We start from the raw sequence: 13483 nt of genomic DNA on the forward strand, positions 1-13483 counted from the left end.
TGCCAGCCAATCCCAGAGAAGCATTTCTTCCTTCATAACACATTTGTTTTCCCCATTTTGCTCCTGACGGTTTCAAGCCCCCCCCCCCCCCCGGCAAAGTTCTGCTGACTCAGCAAGAAGCGTGACCTCAAAAGGAAACGTCAGCACACACACACACACACTCAAACGAGGTGTGTGTGATAAATGATCCTCTTTAAATGTTGGTGGTGTGGGTGTGGGACGAGGGGGGGGTCAGATTGGGTCTGGGGGGGTTGGGCCCTGCTGGACTCGGACCGGACCGCCGTGTCCATTCACGATCTCTAATCTAATCTGACGGAACAATGCGTCGGGTTTTCTCCGGAGTCACGCCACGAATGCCGAGGAGCAGACGGGGATAAAGACCCGCTTCTTCTGGACGCGGGATGGGGGGGGCGGGGCTTCAGGAACACTGCAGTTTGACTCCGCCCAGCGGTGACTGGGCTGGAGGTGAGCATCACGAGCTGATGACCGGGGCGGTGGAGGAATGTTGTGTCGTTTGTCTCGTCAACACACACACACACACACACACACACACACACACACACACACACACACACACACACACACACACACACACACACACACACACACACACACAGACAAAGGAAGGAAGGAAGACTTTTATTATCACACGTTTAAAAACTGACATTTTGACGACGATCCGCGTCAAACCGACCGTTGGTTCCTCCGTTCTCCAGGGGGGGGTTGGGTCGGAGGGGCGGGGGGCGAGGTCTTCCTCACGTTTCCCAGGACAGGTCGTCCCTCCCCAGGCCGTGTCGGAGCTTCTGCGTGTCGCGGAGGAGCTGCAGGTTCTTCTGGGCGCTCGCTCGTTTCTTCCCTCCCTGCTGGACGGGGGAGGGGGCCGCCTGCTTGTCCGGGCGCGGACGGCTTCGGGTCAGTTTGTGGACCTGAGGCGGGGGGAGACACGAGACGCCGTGGTAACGACCTAAGTGGACCTGGGGGGCGCTGGTTTTGCGTACCCTCTGCTGGTGCTGACGGAGTTTGCTGATCTGAGCCGCCTTCTCCTCCATCCGGGCCCCCAGGCCCTCCAGCTGTCCCTGCAGGTCCCGCCGCCGCTCCGGGTCCCCGGCGGCGTCGATCCGACCCGCCAACTCCTGCTGCTCGCTGACGTAAAACAAACCCACCCCCCAGAGCGGACGATGAAGCGCCTGAAGGTCAAAGGGCACGGTGGAACGGGAAAAAAAACCTGTACCCACAAGCTCATGTGACCCAGCTCGTCCTGCAGAGCCAACAGGAGGTCGGAAAGCGACTCCGGTGATTGGTCGGCCGCCATTAGGCTCCGCCCAGCAGCGGGAGACTGAGGGAAGTCCTTCTGGAGGCGTTTCTTCGCCCCCCCGGCGGGGCCGCGCAGCACGCCGAGCCGCTGGCAGAGGCGGGGCTGATGGTGCTTCATCATGTGGAGGAGACTCTGCATGTTGGCGTGGAGCGAGTGGCTGGGGCTGGTCGACTGCGAGACAGGAAGTCAAGAGGAGGCGAAAGGGGGGGGGAGCGGAGTTTTTTTCAGGAGGCGACAGAACCGACTTACCGTTCCGGTGATGAAGGGAACGCCGCGGCGTTCCGGACTGGTCGGCGACGGCAGATCGATCCGTCGGAGCGATTTCTGAGGGCGGAGATGAGACGGGTCACAAAAACGCTTCTCATCACCTGTACAGGTGTAACCCCCCAGGGACCCGTTTAAACCGCTACACACATCACCCAAAGGGGTCACAAAAGGGCCGTCTCATAGAGGTGTAAAAATAAAATAGTACAGATTTATTTTCTTTCAATGCATCCATTACTTCTGACCACAGACAAAGGTTAGTATTGTTGTTTTATTATTATCTATGTTTATATGGAATTTGCCATTCGAACCGTTTTTCTTTGAATGGGAAAAACACAAAAAATATATATACAGGTGTATATAGTAATATAAACAAGAAATATATACTATATATAAATATTATATATATATATATATTTGTGCTTATAGTATATGAAAAATATGTGGTTATAATGGGTGTCAATTGGACCATTTTTGACCCTATCAGGTATTGTGTGTACACAGTGAAAATTTGCTATTCTAGACATATATATTCTATATTCTATACTTCCAATAACAGGCATTAAGGAATTTTGAAACTAAAGATGAAAGAAAATTACTGGCAAAATGTTTAACTGTCTGATTTAATGGGAGAGAAACAAATGGGCCAAACAGTTCCCAAGGGTTAAAGAGAGGAAGAATACCTTTTTGGTTTTCTTCTTCGTCTCCTCGCAGGTTTGCAGCGACAGTCGCTGGTTGACGTCCAGCTCTCTCTGCAGCTGCATTTGAATCAAAAGTTTATTTCTCTCTTTTTTGTCCGTAAAAGCGGCTCCAGAGAATCTCCGTGGACCCACCTGCTCGGCTTTCTCCTGCACCAGCTGACGTTCGTGTTCTTCCTCCAGCAGTTTTTGCTCCAGAAGCTTGAGCTTCGCCTGAAAGCCAGATGAGAAGCGTTGAGGTATCGAACTCGGATCGGATCAGTCGGATCAGATCGGGAGAACGGAACGTCACCTCCGCCAGCGACTGGGTTATGCTCAGTTTGGCGCACTCCGATTCCAGTTTGTCCAGTTTCTCCTGCTGCAGTCGGCCGCTGTGGCTTCTGGGACGCGAGCTCTGAAGCGAAGCCTGCTGGGAAAACGAGACGGAGATCAAACGTGTTGATGAGGACATCCGGAAGGAACATGAACAGGCCCATTTCTGCAGATCCTTTGACCTCTGACCTTGAAGCATCTGAATGAAAGTAGGTTCTATGGATACACACCGGTTCAGCAGAACATAGAGATACGAGTTTAATCTGTTCCGTCACTGAACTCCTATGTCAAACAACATTTAAAATAACATTCAAAATTAATAAAATCATTTGAATCCGTTTGTTATGTGGAGCAGCTCGTATCTCGACGTTCAACTGTGTCTCCTTTATGTTAACTGTAAAAAGATTCAAGGTGTTTTCTCTTTTTTAAATACTTAAAACTCACTTATCACTTAAATATTGCTGCACACAACCCTGGAACTGCTGAATGTTAGAAAACAGAAAATCTGAGACTCGTGGATTCATTAACTGATTCTTTTTTGGTGCGTGAAAACATTTAGCTTCACTGTAAAAAATATTTATTACCTCCTTGATGATCAGAGAGACATAAAACTACGACACACACACAGACCTGAGCTCTATCAAACACTTTTTAAGGTCGGGGTTTCTCCCTCTAAACATCCACAGAGACGGCTCGTGTTATTTTTAGCTACCTGGTTCTCCATCAGAGTGTTCCTCTTCTCCTTTGCGCCTTCGATCATCTTCCTCATGTAGTCCAGCTGCTTCTCCAGGACCGAACAGCGAGTCTCTGCAGCCTGCAGCTTGGAGTCCAGCTCTGTTCGCATTAAAGCAGCTGTGAACAAACATCCACAGGAGACGCTTCTCATCCTGCAGGAACAACGTTACCTTTCCTATCGGGGAGTTCGGCCTCCGCTGCGACCTGTTGCTGATCCTGAGCATCATGGGAAATCTGCCGGTAGCACTTCTCTGCTTGCTTCCTTTCCAACTCCAACTGCCTAATTTTCCGCTGGAGGGTCTTCAGAGCGTCGACGACGGCTGAGGGAACGACAGCGGATGACGAGCGGGATCGTAAACGAGAAGCGTGTCTCAGTGGGTGTGGCGTATATACCTGGACTGTCAATGTTGGGTTTGGTCTCAGGGCTGCTCAGCTGGGGGTCAGCCCTGGTGGGTGGGCGAGGAGAGAGCTCCAGGGCCCTCGGTCTGGGTAGGATCCTGTCTGGAGGCTGGTAGTAACTCCCGATGTAGCTGTTCTTGGAGAGGGAGTCGGAAATCTATGAAGAGGAGGAAGAAGCAGTGGAAACTGTCAGGAGGCTGGGATGAAGAAACTATTTCAGATTCACCATGACAGCGACGAGACCCCGTCACAAATGAGATGAAGACCCTGAGAGTCTCAGATATGATTTAAAAACAGTTATTAAATGGAGCCAAGAGTGGATCTACCGGAGGGGACGGCAAAACATGTGCAGAGCCTTTACTATGAAAAGATAAATTAATTTATTACATGCATAAAATTATCCATATCTTCAAACTACATGTCCAGAATCACCTGTGGAATGTGTGTGTGTGTGTGTGTGTGTGTGTGTGCGTGAACAATCAGAATCAGACGAGGTCAAATAATTTCACAGCTGTTCATGAATCATAGAGAACCCATAAAGTCAAGATAAATGAATTAAATTCTCTTACAATCTGATCCAGTCACAGAAGCTTGTTCAAAGCTAACGTAGCGGCTAACAGAGTAGCTAGCTAGCAGGATCGCACAGAAACGTAAACAATCCTGAAGATAACGCGTTAGCCACAAGAGCGGCTAGTAGCTGATTAGCTAACATTACCTGGTCGTAATAAGTCTCCATTTCGAAAGGATTAAAATGTTAATATTGAGCTTGATCGACCGCTTTAAATTTGTTTTTTTCTGTGGTTAACTCATTCCAAACGCTCAGTTCCGTTGTCAGGCAGTCCGGGACATTTTAAATTTCCCTCCACTTTTCCGCTTCGTCTCAAAGGTTCCGCCTCCTGGTCACAAAGGTTCCGTCTCCGCGTCACAAAGGGTCCGTCTCCGCGTCACAAAGGTTCCGTCTCCGCGTCACAAAGGTTCCGCCTGCCCAAGAAAAACAACTTAACGATGTCCAGTCAAGGAATTTAAAAATGTGTTGCTTATTTACAAAATAAAGGGGAAAAAAGGAAATTAGTGTTGAGTGAAATTAACTAATTTCCTATTAGCATTTAATTAATATTACAATATCAATAACAAAGGCATCTTAATTTCGTCACCTTGGAGAAATGGAGTACACATGTACACGTGTACACATTTTTGATGGCAAAAATGACTGAAGCTATTTTTTACGGATATTTTTGGTTCATCAATAATCAACCCATCAATCGTCCTTTAAATATTTGCAGAGCAAACAGAACATCTTGCTGCGGCCGGTGGTGACGTGTCTGCTGTGTGACCCGTGTCCTGTCCAGAGATAAAGAACTTCTGTTGACCACTGGTGGTTCTGGTTCCACACGTGTTGTGGTGCGATATGTCACACTAGAGGTGATGCCACATTACGGCCAACAGACTGCTGATGTACTACAAATTAACTTTTTGTTGTGTTTATGTGTAACATTTGTGTCCCCATTAGAAACCATGTAGAGTATAACTTTATTTATCCCTTAAGGAGGTTCCGTCAAGGAAATTAATTGATGTGACCACAATCTGTCAGGATGACGTCATGTGATTTGATGTCGCAAGATATAAAAATGATGCTGATAATTGTAAACTGTTTTTGTATACTATACTGAATTTTCTTCAATAAATTTGTTTATTTAAAAACAAATCAATGGTGCTGATGATTCTGGTGTTGTAATCAAGGTAGTAACATGACTTAGAGCCATGCCTGTCCAGGACAGGGGCGCATTGCATCATGGGAAGTCCCCCAGCGGGCCAGACTAGCTAAATTAGCTAGCTAAAGACGGTAGCCTAATTTATAACCTTTATAACAATAAAATGTTGATTCTGAGGGAAGTGTTGGAGTGTTAATTGGTGCTTTTTGCATGAATATTCCTGAATTTACTTTAAACGTCTGCTCTAACAGTTCTCTTCAGAACCTTAAAACCCAATTCCTGACATCCGGTCCGCTACTTCTTCCTGCGAACAACCGAACGAACCACAAACGTGACCTCAATTCTGGCTCGACTGCCTCTGTCTCCCTCCTCTGCCCGACTCGCAGTTATTTCTGATAAACAAGAGAAAGGGGGGCCGTCGGCGTCGAAATGTATGCTGGGAAAGGTATTTCTGACCATGCTTCCCTCGCATACACTGCCAGAGAGGAGAGACTACAATACCCATAAAACCCTCCTGCGCAGGACTGGCAACAAACCTCCAGCCAATCACTTATCTGAAGTCTCGCGATCCCTCCCTAGAATGTGTCTCGGCTCCTATGATTGGCTCGCCTGTTCCGTCAATCAAATGTTTCCCCTCGACTTCTTCCCTCCCATCGCTCTAGCTTGGTCAGTGCTGCGTTGAGGCGTCCCGTTGCTCAACACCGACACCGAAGAATGTGGATAAAGTGAGTATCCGAGAATGTCACGGAGTGTTTTCGGTCCGCAGTGGAAGGTTCGAGTCCCGGGAAGACGTTCCCACCGCGGTTCCGTTCGAGTCTTTTGTTAAATGGCAGCTTTGAAAATTGTCGTCACGAAAGGAAGGCAGGGACGATTTGAATGGACAAGTTGCGTCCGCGTCCACTTGAAACTGTTCCACGTTCGAGTCCCCAAAGGTCAGCGGCGGTCAACGCATCTGCAAAAGCAATAAACAGCAATAACACGTTAGTTACCGGGCAACGGGCCGTCTGCAGCTAAAACAGGTTATGTTGATCAAAAACAACAGCCAAACAAACAAGTAAATAAACAAATAAGCAGTTTTCAACGCGATTTAGGTTTAATTCCCTGTGTTGTGACCTAATTCTGGATTTTTGATACCAATTATAGGTTAAGAATTAATTCCTTATTTTGACACATAAACATTTATTGCTTACATAACACATTTGGAGGAATATTTTATTTTTAAACCACTATTTATTTGCATCCCATCTCGATTTGCCTGATATTTAAATTGCCTAATATTTCAAGAATATAAATTCTGGCACAAGTATTTTTTTAGTGTAATAATGCATCAATCTTGATGGAAAAGAAATCAGAAATTATGTATTTATGACAAAAAATCTAGATTCACCACATTAAATATAAATATTTAATACAAATATTTAATATATTTGAATATAAATATTTACATTTAATATATTTATTTAGTATTACTTTAAATTCTGTAAAACCAATATAAAAATCCCATGAAAATTAAACTCAAATAAAAATATTTAATAAACAATAAACTACTCTTGGAAATATCAGAAAAATTTTATGGAATGATCAATTATATTTTAAAATGAACTGGGGTTTTATTCAATCATAATGTGCTTTTTTAAACAATAAAAAAATCCACATATTAATGGAATATTTTTCCTTATTGTTCAACTATTTGAGTAAATTCTAGCGCTGGCATTTCCTTCCATATTTCCTGATAATCAGAATAAAATATCAAATCTGAAAGACACCAAACCGGTTTTTCAACATTTATGCGCAGACGTTTTTTTAACATCAGATAACGGCGGTGACGTTTCTATGACGACGGTGTGACGTGAACCTGTGGTGCGGTTGTCGTGCAGCCCGTGGTGAAGCAGCGCAGACACGAGTCCCTACGGCGAGTCATGGATGAGCGGGAGCAGGAGTCTATGGGCCGGTGGGTCGGGCTGGGAAGCCAGGACGCCGTGTCCCGAGCCGAAGCCATGGAGAACATCCAGCAGCTGGTGATGAAGAAGGTGGAGGCCATCAAACCCCTCCCATCGGGGGCGGCGTCCCCCTGTGCCGCCGTAGCCCCGCCCAACCGCGACCTGAACGGTGTGCTGGCCCACCTCCTCATGCTGTCCAAACGCTGCCCCTTCGAAGACGTGAGGGAGCGAAGCGGCCACCTCCTGCAGGCCGTCCAGGTAGGAGACGCCCCCCTCAGTGCATGATGGGAGTCTGGTGAGCGTGTCTGATTTTCTTGTCGTCGGAGCAAACGTGGCGGTCGAGGCTGAAAGAGTTCAGATGAGAGGGGTTAGGTTGTTGAATGGAAACACGCCTCTGATGATGTCATCAAGGCGCGTCATCGAAATGAAGTTCTAGAGGAGGAAAGGAGGCGAGAGGAGGAGACGAGGAGAGGAGGAGAGGAGAGGAGACGAGGAGGGGAGGCAAGAGGAGGAGACGAGGAGAGGAGGCGAGAGGAGGAGACGAGGAGAGGAGGAGAGGAGACGAGACGAGGAGAGGAGGCGAGAGGAGGAGACGAGGAGAGGAGGCTTTCGGCTCAGACAGAACTCTAATTCCAGCAGATCCACTGATTAAAAACAAAATCTTGGAGAGCAGACCGTCTTCTTCCTCGTGACCCCCCACCCACCTAACTCCCCACCCCACCCCCCCCCAGAGGAGGAAGACCTCCTGCTCGGTGTCAATAACGTCTCTAATGCCCCCGGCTCGCGGAACATTTGGCCTGACTCCATCTCTTTAACGTTTTATGAGCCGTGACTTTAGTCCAGAAATCATTTTAAGTAGAGAGACACGCCCTCGTTTCCGTAGCAACGCTTTGACTCATCATGTGACCGACTGTAAAGGGTTTACGAATCATTCCATAAGTCTTGAAGGATCTTTCTTGAAACTTTTCACTCATAACTTCCGATCTTTTTTTAGCGTTTCCATGGTTACGAGTGCCCGCCTTCAGATTTTAAACATTTTATTTATTTTGCTTTGGAAAATGTTTTTAAAAACTGTCACACGTGTGACTGACAGACACCACGGAAAGACTTATTGTTTGTCTCCGTGTTGAAGTGGTTTTCATCAGCTGTCCAGTCTGTGCATGAAGCTAAGCTAAACTAAAATAAGGTGCGATAAGCTAAGCTAAGCTAAACTGAAGCTATCATAGCTTCAGGTTTTCAGGTGGGGACACCTGCAGACGGGCGCGAGCGTCACATGCAGCCTGAGTTTTCTGGGTTTTGCTGCCTCGGCATCGCTGAGTCCTGGGGGGGGGGGGGGTCAAAGGTCACGGGGTCGTGGCTGTAAGTAAAGGGAGGGGAGGGGTTGGGTTCCCATAAGCCGTCCGGATTGTGTCCAGCTAAATGCTAATGCTGCAGCTCCGAGTGGGTCGCCGGGCATTCGTCCCATTTCAGATCCCACTGGGGAGTCATGGGAATTATGGGAGTTTGGCATCTTTGCGAATGTCCTGATGCACAATTAGTGATTGTGCAGAAGTCCACGACACCCCCCCCCGCCCCCCCGGTCAACATTTACTTCACTTTGGAACGATTCCAGATTCTCTCAAAGACTCTTTTGTTCGGGATGATAAAGAAAAATCTGTTTTCTCTGCGCTGAAGATTTTTGTTTTGACCCGTTTAGAATTCGGCGACTGATGTGAGACGATTCCACGGGAAAAGTTTTCTTTTACGTTAGCCGTTAGCGACGACGTTGGGGGGGAGGTCATGTGATCAGCGGGATCAAACAGCAGCATTTACCATCTCATTCAAAAATATGAAAAATACTTTAAGAAATACACGCAGAGCTCCTGCTAACTAGCTGCTAACTCCTGCTAGCTTCATGTTGAGACTTATTTTCCTTTGCAGCGTTTTCTTTTGCCGTCGCACTGGCGTCGTCGCCACCTCAGCCTTTATATTTAGGATTGTGTCTTTAAAAAGGTTCGGTTCGGTCCAGATCAGTTTGTGTGTGCGAGCTTCATGCTAGCTTCATGCTAACTTCATGCTAGCTTCAGGCTAGCTTCATGATAGCTTACAGTACTGTGGAACCTTCATGCTAGCTTGCAGTTCTGTGTAAATAACACCTCGTTGTCTGTGCGGATCTGCTGGATTACATGAAACCTCCACTTGAACCAGATCACACACATTGCATATCGCGGTTGGGGGGGGGTTGTGGTGGTGGTGGGGGGGTTGGGGGAGGGGGAGGCCGTGACCTTTGGCACAGTAACGACTCAGCGAAACCCTCCCTTGAGGAAGTGATAGAGAAATAAAGCTGTGGATTTACAGCGAAGCGACCAGCTGGGCCGAGAGCGTCCAACATCCAGCTTCACGTCACGACCCCCCCCCCCCCATGTCGACGCTTTAGTTCTTATGATTGGTTGGTTTCTCAGTGACGTAAACATCAACAAAAAAACACGTCAACAACATCTTGTGGCTGTGGGCGGAGCTATCCCTTACCTATTTTACTGTCGGGAGTGTCCCCGAACACCCCGATTGGCCCCCAAGGTGGCGTGAACGGTCGTCGCTCCCACGTCTCGTGTGGTCGCCACGGTTACCAGAACACTGTCTGAGCAGAGCGTGGAAGAAAGGTGGAGAGTTAACCCTTTAATTCAAAGATCCCGTCTCCGGTCGGAGGATGGGTACCCACCGTTTCTCCTCCAGCCTCCGTCTCACTGCAGTCCCGCCGTCCGCCACCGGGAGGCGCTGTGGGCCCGTGTCTGGCTGCCTTTTCTTCTCTCAAGTTGCTGGATGGGAATTTTCCACACATGTAAAGCTTGAGCATGACTTGATTTTTTTTTTTCCCTTCACCCAGGTCACTGGGCGTTCATCCAGTGTGTGTGTGTGTGTGTGTGTGTGTGTGTGTGTGTGTGTGTGTGTGTGTGTGTGTGTGTTTACATGTCTGGGGAGATTTATAGCTGTGATCGCGCAGGGTTGGGGAGTGTATCGGGTCACACGGCGTGAACGGCGGTCCAGACGGCGTTCTGAGGCCCGATTAGGACACGAACCTCACGCCTCAAACATTAGAGGTCACAACATTCAAGTGATTCAAAACTTTATTGACAGTCTGTCTTGCGGACAAACAGGAGAAAGGGCTTCAAATCAGGTGAAGAAAGCGGGATGAAATGGACGCCAGGTGGGCGGAGCTTAAAAATACTGTGATATTATTAAAAACTGAGCTTGAGGAGGGGGGTCATTTAAACACATGGGGACGGCGGCGGCGGCGGGGGGGGTCGAGGTCGAGACCTGAAATCAATCCTGTATTGAGAAATAAATGATTTTTCCCATTCTGACCACATCACCTGAATGCACCTCAGATCTTAAAGCAGGAGTGTTTCCTCTCTTTCTGAGACCCCCCCCCCACTTTGAGACATGAACCTACCCGATGAGTCGCGTCCCATTGTGTAGTGTGTGTTGTTTCAGTGTGTGTAGTATTGTTTCAGGCCCAGCGTGGGGCGCCGCGGCGTGATTGTCCCGCTCTGATGGAGGGGCACTTGTTTGTGTTACTGGACAGTTTGTCAGGACGGAGACAGTTTCACGCTACGGGACCTCCTGGTTCCCACAGTCGTTCACCTTTGACCCCTTGGCCGGAGGTCGAACGAGTGTGTGTGTGTGTGTGTCTGTGTGACTCCAGGAGTATGGTGGCTTCACGGTTTTTGGTCAGGGTAGGAAAACACACTCCCCCATCATGAGCGGTGTGTGAACGCGCCAGAAACGAGACGCTAATAATCGGGCAGCGTGAGGCGTTCAAAGACCCGCATCAGAATCCGGACAATCAATACCGGGAGGAATCGAAGGCGTCGGGAAACCGTGGTGCTCGTCTACACGCGTGTCCGTCTGCGGTGGACTCCTGCATGTTCCATGAGACCGGCGTGACGGCGGCGGCCGTCTGTCTGTGTCGGTTTGGCGCCCCCACCCCAGAAAGGAAAGACTCACGCGTCAAATAGGAAACACCGATGTTCCCCTTTTTGGAGTCTTGCAGTTTGAAATGCACGTCTCAATCTCCACGCTGCAGCGGCGTCCTCGTTAAACATCAGTGAAGTGAAGACGGCACCGCGCTAATTTGGATTACCCGCTAACCACTACTACCTTTAGGGCGGGGGTGTCAAACTCATTTACAGAGAGAGTCACATCATCAGCATAACGGCTGTCCTCAAAGGGCCAGATGTAACTAATAAATGTAACTAAATGTAACTACTCCTTAATGTTAAACAGCTGAATTTTTTACTTATTCAAGTTACAAACATTACTCAAGTTACAAACATTAAAGTTACACATAAAAAAACATGTTTGTTTGTTTCTCTGTTCTAACATAAATCCTTTTCATTTGTCAGGTTATTAAACCCACAGAACTCCATCAATCAAGGATCAAACTATCAATCAATAAAGAAAAATAACATCAGACACAAGTTAGGACGTTAACTTTGTTCACAACGTTTAGTCAGTTAGAATGGGATGAACTACTGCATTGTGGGAAATGTAGTTTTTGGTCAAAACACACTTTTGACCTGTTTATTTTTAGACACTTTTGACCTTTTATGCTCTCGCCGGCCACATAAAATGATGTGGGGGGCCACATTTGGCCCCCGGGCCTTGAGTTTGACACTTGTGCTTTAGGGCGTACAGGAATACGGATCCTTTATCGTATTATCCGTTCATTTTATACGGATTCGGGCTCGTCGTCTTGAGAATAAAATGGTGCAATACCGCCCGTAACAGTCGGGGGCAGTGTCGCGGTGATTGTGGGGAAGTTCAAGGAAAGAGAGGAACTTCCCAGATTTCATCAGATTCTCCAAGAAAATGAGAACAGATGAGGAGGAAAGAATGAAATCCGTTGTTTTAGAAGAAAGGTGAACGGGGAACGGATCAAAACGGCGTCTCACATCGGTGGGACACGAGGGAGAGGAAACGCTTGTTTGGCCACAGGAAGAGAGAGAAGCGTCTCCATCTGGATCCTGATGGTCGTTTCTGGCCGGTTGCCACGCCGATTGAGTCACCACCCTCTCGTTTTAGCTCTGCATCGCTAAGCAACCGACGGGATGCCAGCTTCGTTAACAGACGAGGGCTTATCTCCTCGTGAGGACCCGTGTCTGCTTCTCCCATTGGCTCGTCCGATGGGCGTGTTGTCGCTCGTCTGGTGTCAGGAAGGAGCTTCGTGGGGACCTCAGTGCAGGGCGATGATGGGATGTCGTTTAATCTCAGGGATTTAAACGTAATTAAAAACAAATAAATTCTAAGAGAAAAAAACAACAAATATTGAGCTGTTTTTCCTCACAGGAAGAAGGTTGTGGGTTCAAATCCCAGCCTGAGCCCCATTCGGGAAACGCCGCGTCGACAAATCGACAAAAACCGTCTCTATGGTGACTAGCTGCTAACTGTTACCTACTTGCTGCTTGCAGCTGCTTACAGTTTGTAGCTGCTAACTGTTAGCAACTTCCTGACGAGGTTGCCGTGACGACAGCATGGTCATCCGTCTGGGTACGTTAACGGTCGTCCGTTGCAAAATCCAAAAACCGTCTGTTGTGAAATAAAAAAAACGGAAGGAGTCAGAAACATTTCCAGACTCTCTTCCTGTCTATTGATTGTTGTAAATTGATCATGTATTGATTATCAACACGTTTGTTTTGTTTTTTTGCGCTGTTGTCAGCGGGACGGGAGGAACCCGTCTGGACCGGTTTGAAAGGTGTCCTGTTTGCACTGGACAGACTGGAGCTCTTCCATCACCTGTGTGTGTGTGTGTGTGTGTGTGTGTGTGTGTGTGTGTGTGTGCGTGTGAATGATGTTTACACGCGAGAAACAAAGTCTGCTCTGTGTTCACAGGAGGGAGAGGGAGGGTGATAGATACAGATAAACAGCAAGTGAATTTGGGATTACACCCCCTTCTGCCCCCCCTACCTACCCCACCCCCCCAGCTAATTACTGGCGAACACTCAAAGCGTTCTAAAGGCCGCCCTGACCTCATCTTTCTCCCCTCCATCCATCAGCGTGAAGAAAAACACACTCAGAGCAGCAAAACAACAACTGCCGTTAGCAGAAGGAGAGGCTGCTGCTCCCAGCGGC

The 13483-nt window shown here is 47.9% G+C and overlaps 3 protein-coding genes across 7 annotated transcripts in view; 1 reads left to right on the top strand and 2 right to left on the bottom strand.

Moving 5' to 3' along the window:
- Window positions 1-621: 621 nt before the first annotated feature.
- On the bottom strand, window positions 622-4580 carry cep57l1 (centrosomal protein 57, like 1). Of its 4 annotated transcripts, none has more exons than XM_068343074.1 (11): window positions 4439-4580; window positions 3718-3880; window positions 3495-3644; window positions 3302-3423; window positions 2570-2683; window positions 2413-2490; window positions 2263-2337; window positions 1565-1639; window positions 1236-1486; window positions 999-1143; window positions 623-926 (listed from the first exon to the last, which is right to left on the bottom strand). In XM_068343074.1, exons 1-11 carry the CDS (start codon window positions 4457-4459, stop codon window positions 756-758), a joined length of 1365 nt encoding a protein of 454 aa, XP_068199175.1. In that variant the 5' UTR covers window positions 4460-4580; the 3' UTR covers window positions 623-755. The 4 variants fall into 4 exon arrangements, with proteins under 4 accessions (XP_068199173.1, XP_068199175.1, XP_068199174.1 ...); XM_068343073.1 differs by having other exon boundaries at window positions 624-926; window positions 2570-2686; XM_068343072.1 differs by having other exon boundaries at window positions 622-1143.
- A 1500-nt stretch (window positions 4581-6080) lies between these two features.
- Window positions 6081-13483, top strand: part of sesn1 (sestrin 1) — a 31828-nt gene continuing 24425 nt past the window's right edge. The window contains exons 1-2 of the mRNA XM_068343069.1: window positions 6081-6160; window positions 7313-7633. Coding sequence (XP_068199170.1) covers window positions 7355-7633 — 279 coding nt within the window. The 5' untranslated portion in view covers window positions 6081-6160; window positions 7313-7354. The remainder of the gene's footprint in view (window positions 6161-7312; window positions 7634-13483) is intronic.
- armc2 (armadillo repeat containing 2) overlaps window positions 7584-13483 on the bottom strand; it is a 42148-nt gene continuing 36248 nt past the window's right edge. The window contains exons 19-21 of one of the 2 annotated variants that reach the window (XM_068343067.1): window positions 10074-10170; window positions 9884-9992; window positions 7584-7719 (exon numbers count right to left, since the gene is read on the bottom strand). In XM_068343067.1, coding sequence (XP_068199168.1) covers window positions 9978-9992; window positions 10074-10170 — 112 coding nt within the window. In that variant the 3' untranslated portion in view covers window positions 7584-7719; window positions 9884-9977. Of the gene's footprint in view, window positions 7720-9883; window positions 9993-10073; window positions 10171-13483 lie in introns of those variants that run through there. The other variant, XM_068343068.1, reaches the window with a different exon arrangement.

This window comes from Antennarius striatus, chromosome 19 (assembly GCF_040054535.1).
Source record: "Antennarius striatus isolate MH-2024 chromosome 19, ASM4005453v1, whole genome shotgun sequence".
In the NCBI taxonomy this organism is placed as follows: domain Eukaryota; kingdom Metazoa; phylum Chordata; class Actinopteri; order Lophiiformes; family Antennariidae; genus Antennarius; species Antennarius striatus.